Source organism: Chroicocephalus ridibundus, chromosome 9, assembly GCF_963924245.1.
Source record: "Chroicocephalus ridibundus chromosome 9, bChrRid1.1, whole genome shotgun sequence".
NCBI lineage: Eukaryota > Metazoa > Chordata > Aves > Charadriiformes > Laridae > Chroicocephalus > Chroicocephalus ridibundus.
In genome coordinates, this window is record NC_086292.1 from 35,403,831 (window position 1) to 35,416,190 (window position 12,360).

Sequence of the window (12,360 nt, forward strand, 5' to 3'; positions counted from 1 at the left end):
AGTCTCATCTTCTGCAGCTGACAGCAAGACTCCTTACGTCATAGTGCAGATCCTGCCGTAAGTCTGAAAGTATGTATTGTGTAAGGTTTAAAAGAAAAAAACCAAACCAAAACAAAAAAGTCAGCTGTGCCAAAAATACCTAAAGCATTTTGACTTTCAGCTAAATCTGTTTCCTCTTCTACTTTTGAATGTTCTTGGAGTAAGGAATTTAATTCAGTTCTGGGATTCCAGTCCATGCAAGCATTCATCCAGTTGATACTGATGAGGGTAAGGGTGGAGAATAACCCAGGATTCACATCAATTATGATGGATTTCTTGCTATGAAAAAGTTTTAAACGTCTGTGATATATAGTTATATGTATACATACTACTTAATAGTAACCACTACCATTTGAACATTGCTTTGGAATATAGATAACAGAACATAAAAATCGTATCTTCAGTGATACACATCAGAAATCTTAGCTCAGTTTTCCTTGGTCATATTGTAAAAGAAAGAAAAGGAGGAAAACTGGACTTGTGGTTCTGTTTTTTTTTCCAAATAGTTCTAACAACTGTTTTTCTTTTGAGGGACTCGGGCATAATGGGATGTTTATCCAGATGTGTTTGGCTCGGCTCTCAAGCACCCCAGCAGCCGCTGCTTTTCATACAGTAGCCATCGTTTCGGCAGGTAGAGTTACTGTGCGTTTGAGGGAGGCTGAGCAGCACCGTGCACATCGCCACCCAGTTCTCGGCGGCGGCAATCCTGTGAGGCAACCGGTGCTTCGGCGGACACGGGGAAGTTTCAGTGTATTGCTAAATCAGCCCTCAGCTTTTAATAGCTTTTACCAGACGTTCTCAGGCAGCAGTTTGTCTCTTTATGGAAATGCATTTAGATCGCGAGAGCCGCATTCCTCCCCGCTCTGCTGAGGTGTCACTAACAAAAAACATCTCATCGGGACCTGACAGCACTTCCGGGTCTCTCCGCGCAGTCCCCGGAAGTGCTCTTGGAGAGCACCGGAAGTTCTGCCCCTAGCAACGGCGGCGCGCCCGTAGCGACAGGCGCCGCCATGCCGGTGTGGCTGCGGGAGCACCGCTGGCGGCAGACCGCCTCCGCCGTCTACCTCTCGCTGCCCGTGCGCGGCCTTCGGGTCACCCCCGCCAACATCTTCTGCACCGACCGGTACCTGAAGGTGGGGCGGCCGCACTCCTCTCAGGGGGCTGCTGTCCTGCCGTGTCGCCACCTTGGGACGTGTTGTACCCGTGGGCTGTGGCTTGGCCTTGCTTTATAGCTCTGTTAAAAAGTGCAGGCTTAATACACCATGGCAGCAATGCTGTCAAGTTTATAATCTTTTATAATATTTAATCTGTAACCTCCCTTTGTATGCTGCAGGCTGGTAAATACCTATCCCACCAGAGATAATGGCTTTACCAGTGTTCATTCTCCTCCATACTAATTCTCTTGCTAACTCAATAGGTGTCATCTGCTGTTTCTCTCATAAATGGCCTGAATTATACACAGCTGCTTATATTATGACTAATAATTCTAAATTTGAGGTCCATGGCTTCTGTTGCAGTGCTGAAGAACCAACTTTTGAAATCTCTTTTATCTGGTCTAATAGCATATAGAACCTCCATGCTGCATATTAAGCAAATTAGTTTTGTCAACAACATGTGTTTCTTGGGGTTTACTGTATGCTGGTACTAAGTATTTTGAATATGTGAAATTTAATTAAAAATTGTAAATATTAGTACACATTAATTATATTTTTATAGGTAAGCATCCCTCCCTTTTTATTTGAAGCCATTTTATATGCTCCTATTGATGACACAAATAGCACAGCAAAGATCGGAAATGGAATCATTTTCTTCACTTTGTATAAAAAAGAGGTGGCCATGTGGGATTCCCTAACTCTAGCAACTGGTAAGTTCTCTACTGTGAAAAGCAGGTTGTGTGTAAGAAACCCAAACTGAGCCAAAACTTTACAAACTATAATAAGCAATGCGGAACTTCTGCTGCCAGATATCTGATAAGTTTAACCTGTTGTTCATTGTTAAGAACAGAAAGTATATGAAAACGGCAAAGAACATCTACTGGCTCTAGGGCACAGAACACAAAACGATGTTTCTTGTAAAACTTACATTTTGTGTGTTAGCAAATCTTAATTTTCTCTTTTTTTAGACATGGGCTTGATAGAGACTACTTTCTGAAATTTGAACCATGTTGCATTTTCCCAGACAAAGTAGCAAAAGAAATCCTGTTTTTATGAATGTGACACATAACAGTAGAACTTCACGCCTAAATTACTAAAATATTTTTGTTTGTTTTTCAAGCTAACAAGGAGAAACTGCAGTATCTAAGAGAGAATGCTGTTCTAAAAGCACATGAAAAGGCAAAAGAGGAGACAGAGGCAAAAAAAGTTACAAAACAGGAACACAAAAAATATGCTTTGGAAGCCACAATGAAGGTAAGCTTAGAAGGAACTCTGCAAGACATATACATGTAAACAATTACCAACTAATCTGGCAGCTGCTTGGTTAAATATACCTTAAAAAATATGAAAAGTACTGATTTTTATTACAGTGGTGAACTTTGTTATTTCTTTGTAGTTAAAACATACCTATTACCAAATAGGAAAATGATACAGAAAAAAATATTTAGAATTTTCTGCTAGTAATACTAAAATAATAAAAATAATTGGTGAGTGGCTCATATTTTTGTCAGTTGAAAGAAGACTACAATAATGTGACAAAACCATAATCTCTTTTGGCCTTTGCATCAGTACAAGTGTCTAGTCATTTGGCACTGTCAAAAAGACTGATTTTTAGAAAAATCTTTTTTGTTCGTTGTTATATCAGACTTGCTATTCATTGCTTTTTGTGTTTATGTATCTTTGTCATTCTGCATTTTATGTGTATTTTGAGAGAAATTATTTTCTTCGAAATTTTTATGCATATAAAAGTCTGGTCACTTCATTTGTGTTTAAAAGGATTTTAAAAAGTATACAATGAAATTTTAAGATTGCATATGCGATTTGGACCAAAATGAACTGCAGTTGATGACTTTCTTAGTAGCAACGTTGCATCCATTCTGCCTATGTAATAATCTCAAAGAGGAGAAGTAAGAAAAAGTGTATTAAAATTAAGCCATATATTTTACATTTATGTATATTCCAGAGGTCTGCATTGGAATATGGGCAAGATTTTCATTGTTTACAAGTAAAACTTATTTCTGAATGTTTCTGGATCATACTGTAGTAGTGGTAGAAAATAGTGAAAAGATATGACTTTTAAAAGCTAACCAGAAATCTTTACTCTCTCAATCATTTTTAAGCATCTTTCATAACTCTGCTCGTACAATCACATCAATGATGATGCTATGCTTGGGATATGAAACTGGGAAAATAATGGTAACTTAGTCGTCTTACTATTATCAGTTGTTACATATCTCATAGGTTTATCATTAAACAGCTAGAAGAAGCAGAAAGAAAAAGAATTGAAGATCTGAAAGAAAAGGAGCGGCAGAAGGTCACTGAGGAGTTGGAGTTATGGAAAAAACAGCAAGATGCTGCTGAGAAACAAAAGAGGGTACAAAAAGAAGGGGAACTACATCAAGAAGTAGAGCAATTAAAGGAGAAGAAACAGGAAAAAATTAACAAAACTAGGATTCCTAATGAAGGAACTTCTGAGACCAGAATCAAAGCTACTAAAGGTTGTATTATTGGAGTGTATTTTATTATTCTTTAAAGTGTGAGTATAACTTTATTCCTAGATATTTCTGTTCTTCGTTTATCTTTGTCTCCACCATACTGAACTTATTCTTTTAGCTTGCAGTTATTTTAGAGTCTTTATTTTCAGGCAATTTATTGAGCCTAAAGCATGTGAGTTCTTAGCTCTTGTTTAAGTCTTTGGAAATACAAGGACAGATTTTGTTCTAAGCTTCAGAAGTAAAACAGCACGCCATCACAGCGTGATGCAGACTTTGAGAGTGGAGTTCACGTTTCCCTAAGTTACCTAACTGCTGGTTTTTGTTGAAATACGCAATCTCCTTTCACCCTCTCTATCCCATGTCTTGGCGCCAGAGAGAGCCAATTCAGGGAACTAAACCAACAGAAAATATTTCATTTTTGTTTTGCTTGTTTATTTTGGTAAGTTTAGTTCTAGCTTCTGCAGTTGCCCTGTCAGAGAATCACAGAAGTGGCAAAGATAGTGATGTAAGAGAAGTTTAAGTTAATTTCTGACAGATAATGTAGCCGGTAAATAAATGGCACGATACAGCCAGAACAAACATTTTTTTAAACCTTCCCTTCAAAAGAACAAGTCTAAACCTATTAGAGGTTTAGTTCTAATGTGCATAATTTCTAAATTAGGTGTTCTTTGGACTTTGATAGAAAAACAGAAAAATCCCTTTTGCTTCATTTTTCATTTCCAGTACTCCAATTCTCTTCATAGGTCGTGGTTCCTATAGTATGTTTTCAGAAAATTTGAAAGAAGAACAGCTACCAGCTCCTCGATCTACTGCTACAATTAAAATCAACTTTACATCACGAGTTTTTCCTACAGCTCTACGAGAATCTCGTGTCGCAGAAGAGGAGGAGGTAAGGATTGCGCTCTGGTTGCTTCTACTGTCTTAAAAGGTGGTCAATTATTTACCGTTTATTCAGTAAGTTGACAAAAATGTTACCTGTGCCAAGAAATGCTACCTGTGCAATATCCTTATCTTCTAAGGAAGAAAGTCTTATTTAAGTGAAGATTTAAAGAAACACTTTTATATAAAAATTGTTTTCACCAAGCATGTGATTATGCAGATTAATAAATAGCATGTACCTTTTTTTGGAGGGGGGGCGGGGGGAAGCAGCAATATTAATTGAATTCCTTGAAGTACAAAATTTGAAATGTCTTTACTCTGAGATTCTTTAAGTTCTGCCTTCTTAAAAAGAAGCTCACAGTTATCTTGTTTGAGCTCTATTAAATGAGCACAAAGAGTCATTTTGGAAGTTCTAAAACAAACACACAAACAAAAATGTATTAGTGATGCAGTAACCTTACTTCTCACATAGTAATAAAATATTTGGGGAAACTTGGAAGTTTTTCATGTCTGACATTATTAAATATTTCTCCCTGCCCAAAATATGTGGCAAACAGAATTCTTTTGGTAGGGCTGAGTGAAGAGGTGAAAACAAAATCCTTTTTTTGGATTTGAATTTTCCTTCAGAAATAATCTTTGCACATTGTATGTTTACAGTGGCTACGTAAACAAGCAGAAGCTCGAAGAACAATAAGTGATGATTTGGCTGAGCTGGAAGATTTAAAAGAAGAGGAGAAGAATCCAGATTGGTTGAAGGACAAAGGAAAGTAAGTTAGATTCCATTTGAAGATGTATTTAAAATGAAATATTAGTTATATAGTGTGTGTCTATTGTTTAGCTTTGATATTTTCTATTTATCCTAGACACAAATGGATTTCCTTTCATTTGTACTTTTTCTTGAGAGGTTAAACATCCATCTAAAACGAATGTTAGGAATTTGATAAAAATATTGGTATGTTTCTGTAGCTGTGTTATAGAGAAAGGTTTGATTAGGGGATTGTAATCAGATATGTAGTTTTCAGAATTAGTCCTGTGTCTGCAAAGATATGCCCACATCTTACTGTTCTTCATTACATTTAAGCAGTGACTATTTTTGTTAAGTCGTGTGTCTATATGCTTTATTGTCAGCATCAAGTTTGACTGAACTTCAGCTATGTTCTCTCAGTATAGGCTATAAGTGGCCATTTCCAAGGAGAAGTCACTAATACTTCAATTTTTTTTTTAAATTAATTGTTAATAATAAGTAGTTAGTTATTTTGTGATGTATCACCTTGTTTAAAGTGCGTATTTCACTTTTTGTTTCATACTTAGCAAAATGTTTGCAACGGGAAACTATCTTGCGGCTGTAAATGCATATAACCTCGCAGTGCGGCTAAACAATAAGCTTCCCCTACTGTATCTGAATCGTGCTGCTTGCCACCTTAAACTGAGAAATTTACATAAAGTTATTGAAGATTCCTCTAAGGTATAAATACATAGGTTCTCAAACTGTCATCTTATACGTGATTGTGATTTATTACTGTGATGCTTCTGTTTCATGCAGATCTGTAAACACTTACTCGTGCGATTCAAACTTTTTAAATTCAAAATTAATAAATTCAAAATTAATATAATGAAGCCATGGTGAAATATTAAAACTTGCTAGTGATTGATCAATGAACTTTCAGAAATTTTAAACAAAACAACAACCAAAAAACCTCCAAACCATGCTTCCACACGTTTAGGCCAAATGGGCAGTACATGTTTCTTTACAGGTAAAATAGTGTAGCAATATATACACTTGGAAAAAAAGACAACTTTGAGCAGGAAAAAAAAGGAAAATATGCACTGACATCTTTTGTATTATGTTGTGGTGTTCTTCATTTGGTGGGAAGAAGATAAAAAGGTGGTGGTAATGAGGAAGATACTTAAAAAAAAAAAAAAAAAGCAGCGGACCAGACGTTTTTAAAGGACTGTATCAACTCAATGTTTTCGCAGCCATTATTTGTGCCATGAGGGGTGATCTCAAAAGGCACGTAAATAATTTGTAAAAAGTTGTCCCAGAATTACTATTTTTTGAACTAATAAGTACTCGAGGCTTGAAACTTTTTTTTTAGTACCTGCTGCTACAACACGTACTTTTTTAGGGCTGCTATTTTTTTTTGTTTTTTTTGTAGCATGGTATGTAATATCATGTATGAAAATAGAATACATTATTTGACTGTAATAAACATTTAACATGTTATTTGTCAGTTTTTAGTTATGGCAATGAAGCTGTATTTAGTGAACTGTGGGGTGACAAATACAAATCTTAATGACTAAAATCACAATCCACATAGTTAAATTTGAATAGTTATTTTCTATTTCTATTTGAATATAATATTACTGTATAACAATAGTAATTAGGTGAGAGAAGTGTGTGTAAATGAGAAAAACACCAAAATTATGGAAAATCTACCTCTAAATATTTTGGGTATTTTCATTTGTAAAGGCACTAGAACTGCTGACACCACCTGTTCCTGATAATGAGAATGCTCGAGTAAAAGCATATGTGAGACGTGGAACAGCGTTTTGTCAGCTGGAGTTATATACTGAAGGTGAGACCTTGATTTTGTGAAAGTGTGCACGTGGATTTATAGTGACATGGAAGTAATTCTGTTCAGCTCAATGAGATGGCTCACACCTTTATTTTTTCAGGAGAGATGTTAAAGGAGGCCAATGCAATCTGTGTCTCTTTGTTATGACCCTTTATACCACATTCCTTAATTATTATTCTTTTTTTAATTACTGGCTAATTGCAATTCCACTTGAAAAATCTTTACAACTTTTAAGAAAATAGATTGTACTCCTAATTCAAGGAATACAAATTATTTTTTCCATTGAGGAAAAGGCTTTAGTGAGTTGTGTATCCTCTGTTTGGTCTGTTGGGTAGTTGGTCTGTCTGTGCGTAACGGCCAACTAGTGACCATAGCAGCATGGTGGCCATGGAAGGTATTAGTAAGGAACGAACGAGAGGTCAGAGATGACATATTTGCATTGGGAAGCATTCAAATGTAGGATACAGACCGATATGAAACTAGGTTGCAGTAGTTTTGCTGTTCATGAAGCAATGTTTTATTGGTTTTGAGATTATATTTGCAGTGGTTCCAATTATAGAACAAATTAACTTAAAATAACCTGAAATATTTCTAAAATATTTGCTCATGAAGTGCTTAGTACCACATCTCTGTAAAGTGATGTATGAAACCTGTATTGGTGAGCAAAATGTTTCATCAAGTATGTGTGATTTGTGTGAAAATACCTGAATTAAATGTCTCTAGTGAGTTCTCTAAGAGCATCAGTTTAGGTTTGTAAGGCAAATTTACAAGTGAAAGTTGATAATAGAAAGTGAGGAATATTCAAAATGTCAGTGTTGAAATACTAAGCTTTTCCCATTGGTTACCTTTTTCTGCCTATGGCTTGCTTTGTCTTACCCTTACAGCTTCATTTGCACTTGGAACCTGTATAAAAAAGACAATTAAAGAAGATTTTATTTTACTTTCTGTACTCGTGGTTTGCTTTTTTCTCCCCAAGCTCTAGTATTCACAGTTCATGTCTTTTTTTTTTTTCTTGTTTTCACACACTTTCATTCTGTTATTCAATTTTTCTCTCTTCTGAAGAACACTTCTGAACATGCGTGTGGGCACATATATATATGTGAATGAAGAGGCCCTGTTTTCATGTTTCAGTACCTGAAAATGTTTATGTAGTAGAGTGTTTCTGCTAAAATGTTTTGTAAAGTAATATTGACAAAATACAAATTTATTCACTGACAAAAGTTAAACCTAATGTAATTCTGATTCTATCTTGCTCAGTAACAAAACTCAAGATCAATACTTCATGCATATGGTTAGGGAACTGTTATTGCCAGGTAGTTGCTAAAGAGGATGCTCTTACATTATTGATTGACATTCTTATCGATGTATCTATATTAGGTCTCCAGGATTATGAAGCAGCTCTCAAGATTGATCCCAAAAATGAAAATATAGAAAAAGATGCTGAGAAGATTCGACAGCTAATTCAAGGAACAACACAAGATTCTTAATTTAAAAAAAAAAAAAAGGAACTTTAAGGATCTTTTTGACAGGGGTGCCTTTTGAGGGCACCAGAAGGAATCTTAGTTCTCTTCCATATGTTGTTAACTAGACATTTTTCTGTTTCACTCAGAACACCTACAGAATTGGTAAAAGGTTGTGTAAGTGAATTACTATTTTTGGAAATTATAGTATTATAACAAATAAGATTAGATATATTTGATATAATTTTGATAGAAAGTTGTCATGATTTTGCTTTCATGGCTTTGAAATATTGGTGGGCCGAATATTAAAACATGCTTTTGGTACTTGATTTAAAGTTACTCATAACTAAATGAAGTATCTGTCTGGAAATATCTACTGAATCTTGACAAAGGGTTTTCAGACAACTTCAGTAGCTCCATATAGTCAACACCTGTTAACTTGTCTTTCTGTTCTCCATGAAAGCTGAAACAGATATGTGTGCTATGGTTATGGTTATATGCTTTTCTCTTTTCTTATTCATAGTGTTTGGCACATCTGAAACTAAGATAGAGAATTTAGATTAGATTCAGGCATCTAATTTGGAAAACCTCCACCTGGAAGGATAGAGGTAGATTTTATGTAGTGCAGAACATTCTTTTTAACATTAAGCAATGTACATTGAATATTTTCAGACTATTTTGAAACATTTGTTTGGGCTGATTAAACAAGGTAATTGGAAAAAATATAAACCTGTAGTGTTGTAGTGTAATGTAGTGGTAAATTAGTCCTGTGATAAATTGTCCTATCAATGAAAAAGACTTACTTCTTCCATCCTACTAGAATTAGTAATCTCAATGTATCTGTAAAGCATATTCTAAATCAAAAACATTGTTATTTATAGGAGCATATGTACTTTTCTTGAGCTAGCATTTTAATTTGTACTCTGTTGACATTGGCCAGTATCTCAGGAGTACTGGTGTGATTAAAGACTCGCAAAAGAGGGACCATCCTGGTGAGGCTACAAATGTTGAAAAAGGACATGAAGTATGACACTGTGCTTTGAAGTCCTGCACCTGTTGTTTTGGATAGAGGAAGAATGTATTATAGAATTGTATTGTCTATATATAAATGTTAGCATTTGTATTGCCATGACAACCTGAAACACTGGACTTGAAGTGGTTGTGTTTTGTTAGGCATTCTATGGAAATTGTGACCATTTCAACTACACTCCCTTCAGTAGCAGTTTTAGCAGACTTCTGAATTTTCCACGTCAGCCTGTTTCCTGAGTACCATTTATGACTGATTTCTGTCTTTAGAAGAAAATATTTATTATGCAGATATATGTTATTCTTTGTAAATTTTATACTCTTGTAACAGGGAGAAGGTGGCAGGTGTTGATTCCAGTCGCTTTACTTAGAGCCTTGAGAGGAGTGCTGAGGTGAGTCAGAAATGTCTGGGGTAGCTGCCGTTCTTCTTTTGTATTGCATTGCATTGCAATGGAAGGGGGTGAGAATATTTTATTTATAGCAGTTGGAAGGAGGGCAGTGCAGGAGCTTTAGTGCCTTAGTTGAGTGTAATGGTATGCTTGCCAAAATGTGGCTTTTTGCTGAGAGGAAGTGGGGGCTAAGGAGGAGAGGCAGTGGCAATGAGAAAAAGAAAATGCAAAGAAGAAGATGCTGGTTCAAAGTTCCTAATTTTCTGTTTTGCGTCCAGAGCCTATTAGAACAATCTACATACATCTGTATAGGCTGTTTGTATTGTAGTGATTTGTTACAGCTACTCAAGGCTATTTTTGATGTAGACATGCACCTTTTTCTACTGCTATGAAATAGAAACAGTGACTTCTTTAAAGGTTCGGGAAGCGAGTGTGTGTACATCGTATCAAAGTCATGCATTGTGTTGGTATTAGTGTCCTAAGATGTAGGAATGTGCAGAATGACTTTAGGTTTTAAAACCAGAAAATACTTAAATTAAAACAAATAGACCTTCAGGTCTATGTCTCTTGCACTTAACTCTTTCTGTAAAATTGGAGTTCCACGTTTATGTTACCAGTTTCAAAAGTTTTATTTTTATGGGTTTAAGTATGGTTGAGAAAAGTGTATCATTAAATCAGCTACATCTTTTTTGATAGATCTTATTCAACCCAGCAAAACCAAAATAAAACAGATATTGACAGTTATTCCCAGAATGACTGAAATAACGGATTGGTTTTCTTAAAGCTAGTCTAAGTCTATGACATAAAGATGGAGATGCATTTTTACAGAGTATGCTGTAAATTGGGGTAGTCATATACCCTACTTCTGTCAATGGCAGTGTTTAAATAACTACCTTGAAATGACCCACAAGTGAGTAAGTGTTTTGAAAAGGTTTGATCTATTGGGTGATAAGTACGAGGTACCATCTGTGAGATAGGTGGAATAGCACCATATTCCCTTGAAGTTGTTTTAAACAGTAAAACCTGAGGCTTTGTCAAAGAACCATTGGTCATGAGTGTTTTCGGGTCCAGCATACAGGAAAACACCAGATTGCCAGGATTTGTGCAGAGAGGCGGAGGAGGAGGTTGGTTTTGCTTTGTGTTTGGACTTGATGGCAGTTTCTCATCAGAAGTCATCTTCTTTCCCTGCTGAGGAGACAGATTTTAATTCAGCTTTTCAAATAACAGGGCAAAGCATTTCACATTTGTTAAATGTTTGTGGTCAGGGCAAATGTTGCTCAAGACATGTATTGAAATACATGCACGGTGGAGAGTGAGGAACTTAACACTGCAGACTTTTGACCTTATTTAGTAAACTGTGGACAGTGATCAATGGACTCATGTTGACTATGAACTATAGTAAAAACAGGAATTTGCATCAATTTCTGCATTAGCGATAATCTTGAACACAGAAAATACCTTAAAATGTGTTGCAGAAATGATTAGTATGTATAATAAAAACATGAATGAGAGTAAGAACATAGCGAGGCTTTGTGGGTGCTTTGTTTTGGTTTTGACATTTCCTTTTCTAATATACAGAAATATGTATGCTAAAACAGAGCCCTAAACAAACCTCCAAATGACTCTATTTCCTCGCTCATGTTCACATACATGCGTTTGTTTTGGTGCTTTTTTTTTTTTCCCCTCTGTGGGGAGTGAATTAAGATGACTGATACTTGGTAGTACATTCATGCAAAGTGCTCTAACGCGGTATTGACATGTGGGGTAAGACGGCACTGAATCAGGTACCTCCCTTAGTTTTGCTGAGCGAGCCACTCAAGCCCTGCTCTTCAGAGGCGCAATGAAATCTTTTTTCTCTATTTCTCAATCACTTACAATATGAACAAAACACTGAAGTTGCTAGCTGACTTAGAGATTCAGACTTTCCCTTTGCTGTGTTTATTAACGAGGCCTGTTGTCGTTTCCCGTTTATTTTTTGCACCGGTACCGCAGCCCTGCTGTGCTGAGACCCCAGGGCCTTGCTCGGCGGGGCCCGTTGATGGGGGGCGGGAGCTGCCTTACCCCGGTCGCGGGCTGCCCTCGGGACGGACAGCTGCTCCTGGAGCAGTTTCAAGCCTCCGCTGTTGGGAAACTTTCCAAATTAGTTAATTCTCCGTCATCCACTCGAAGGATCAAGTCTTTCTAGCCCACAGGCAGGCCCGGCCCGGCGCTCGGCGGCGCAGCGTTGCTATGGCAGCGGGGGCCCGGCGGGGCGGGGCGTGCCGCCCGCCGCGGTGCATGCTGGACTCTGTAGTTCCCCAGGCGCGCGGGGCGGCCGGCGGCCGCGGGGCGCGGACTACAGT

At 36.9% G+C, this 12,360-nt stretch overlaps 2 protein-coding genes across 3 annotated transcripts; one reads left to right on the forward strand and one right to left on the reverse strand.

Moving 5' to 3' along the window:
• Positions 1-1,047: 1,047 nt before the first annotated feature.
• Positions 1,048-8,630, forward strand: DNAAF4 (dynein axonemal assembly factor 4). Its single transcript, XM_063345482.1, has 9 exons — positions 1,048-1,172; positions 1,756-1,903; positions 2,314-2,447; positions 3,451-3,691; positions 4,432-4,577; positions 5,225-5,334; positions 5,879-6,032; positions 7,038-7,143; positions 8,521-8,630. The coding sequence occupies exons 1-9, from the start codon at positions 1,050-1,052 to the stop codon at positions 8,628-8,630; spliced, it is 1,272 nt and encodes a 423-aa protein (XP_063201552.1). The 5' UTR covers positions 1,048-1,049.
• A 432-nt stretch (positions 8,631-9,062) lies between these two features.
• On the reverse strand, positions 9,063-12,226 carry PIERCE2 (piercer of microtubule wall 2). 2 transcript variants are annotated; one of them, XM_063346394.1, is made up of 2 exons: positions 12,080-12,226; positions 9,063-11,203 (listed from the first exon to the last, which is right to left on the reverse strand). In XM_063346394.1, exon 2 carries the CDS (start codon positions 11,192-11,194, stop codon positions 10,841-10,843), a length of 354 nt encoding a protein of 117 aa, XP_063202464.1. In that variant the 5' UTR covers positions 11,195-11,203; positions 12,080-12,226; the 3' UTR covers positions 9,063-10,840. The 2 variants fall into 2 exon arrangements, with proteins under 2 accessions (XP_063202464.1, XP_063202463.1); XM_063346393.1 differs by having other exon boundaries at positions 9,063-11,206.
• Between the last annotated feature and the right edge of the window lie 134 nt (positions 12,227-12,360).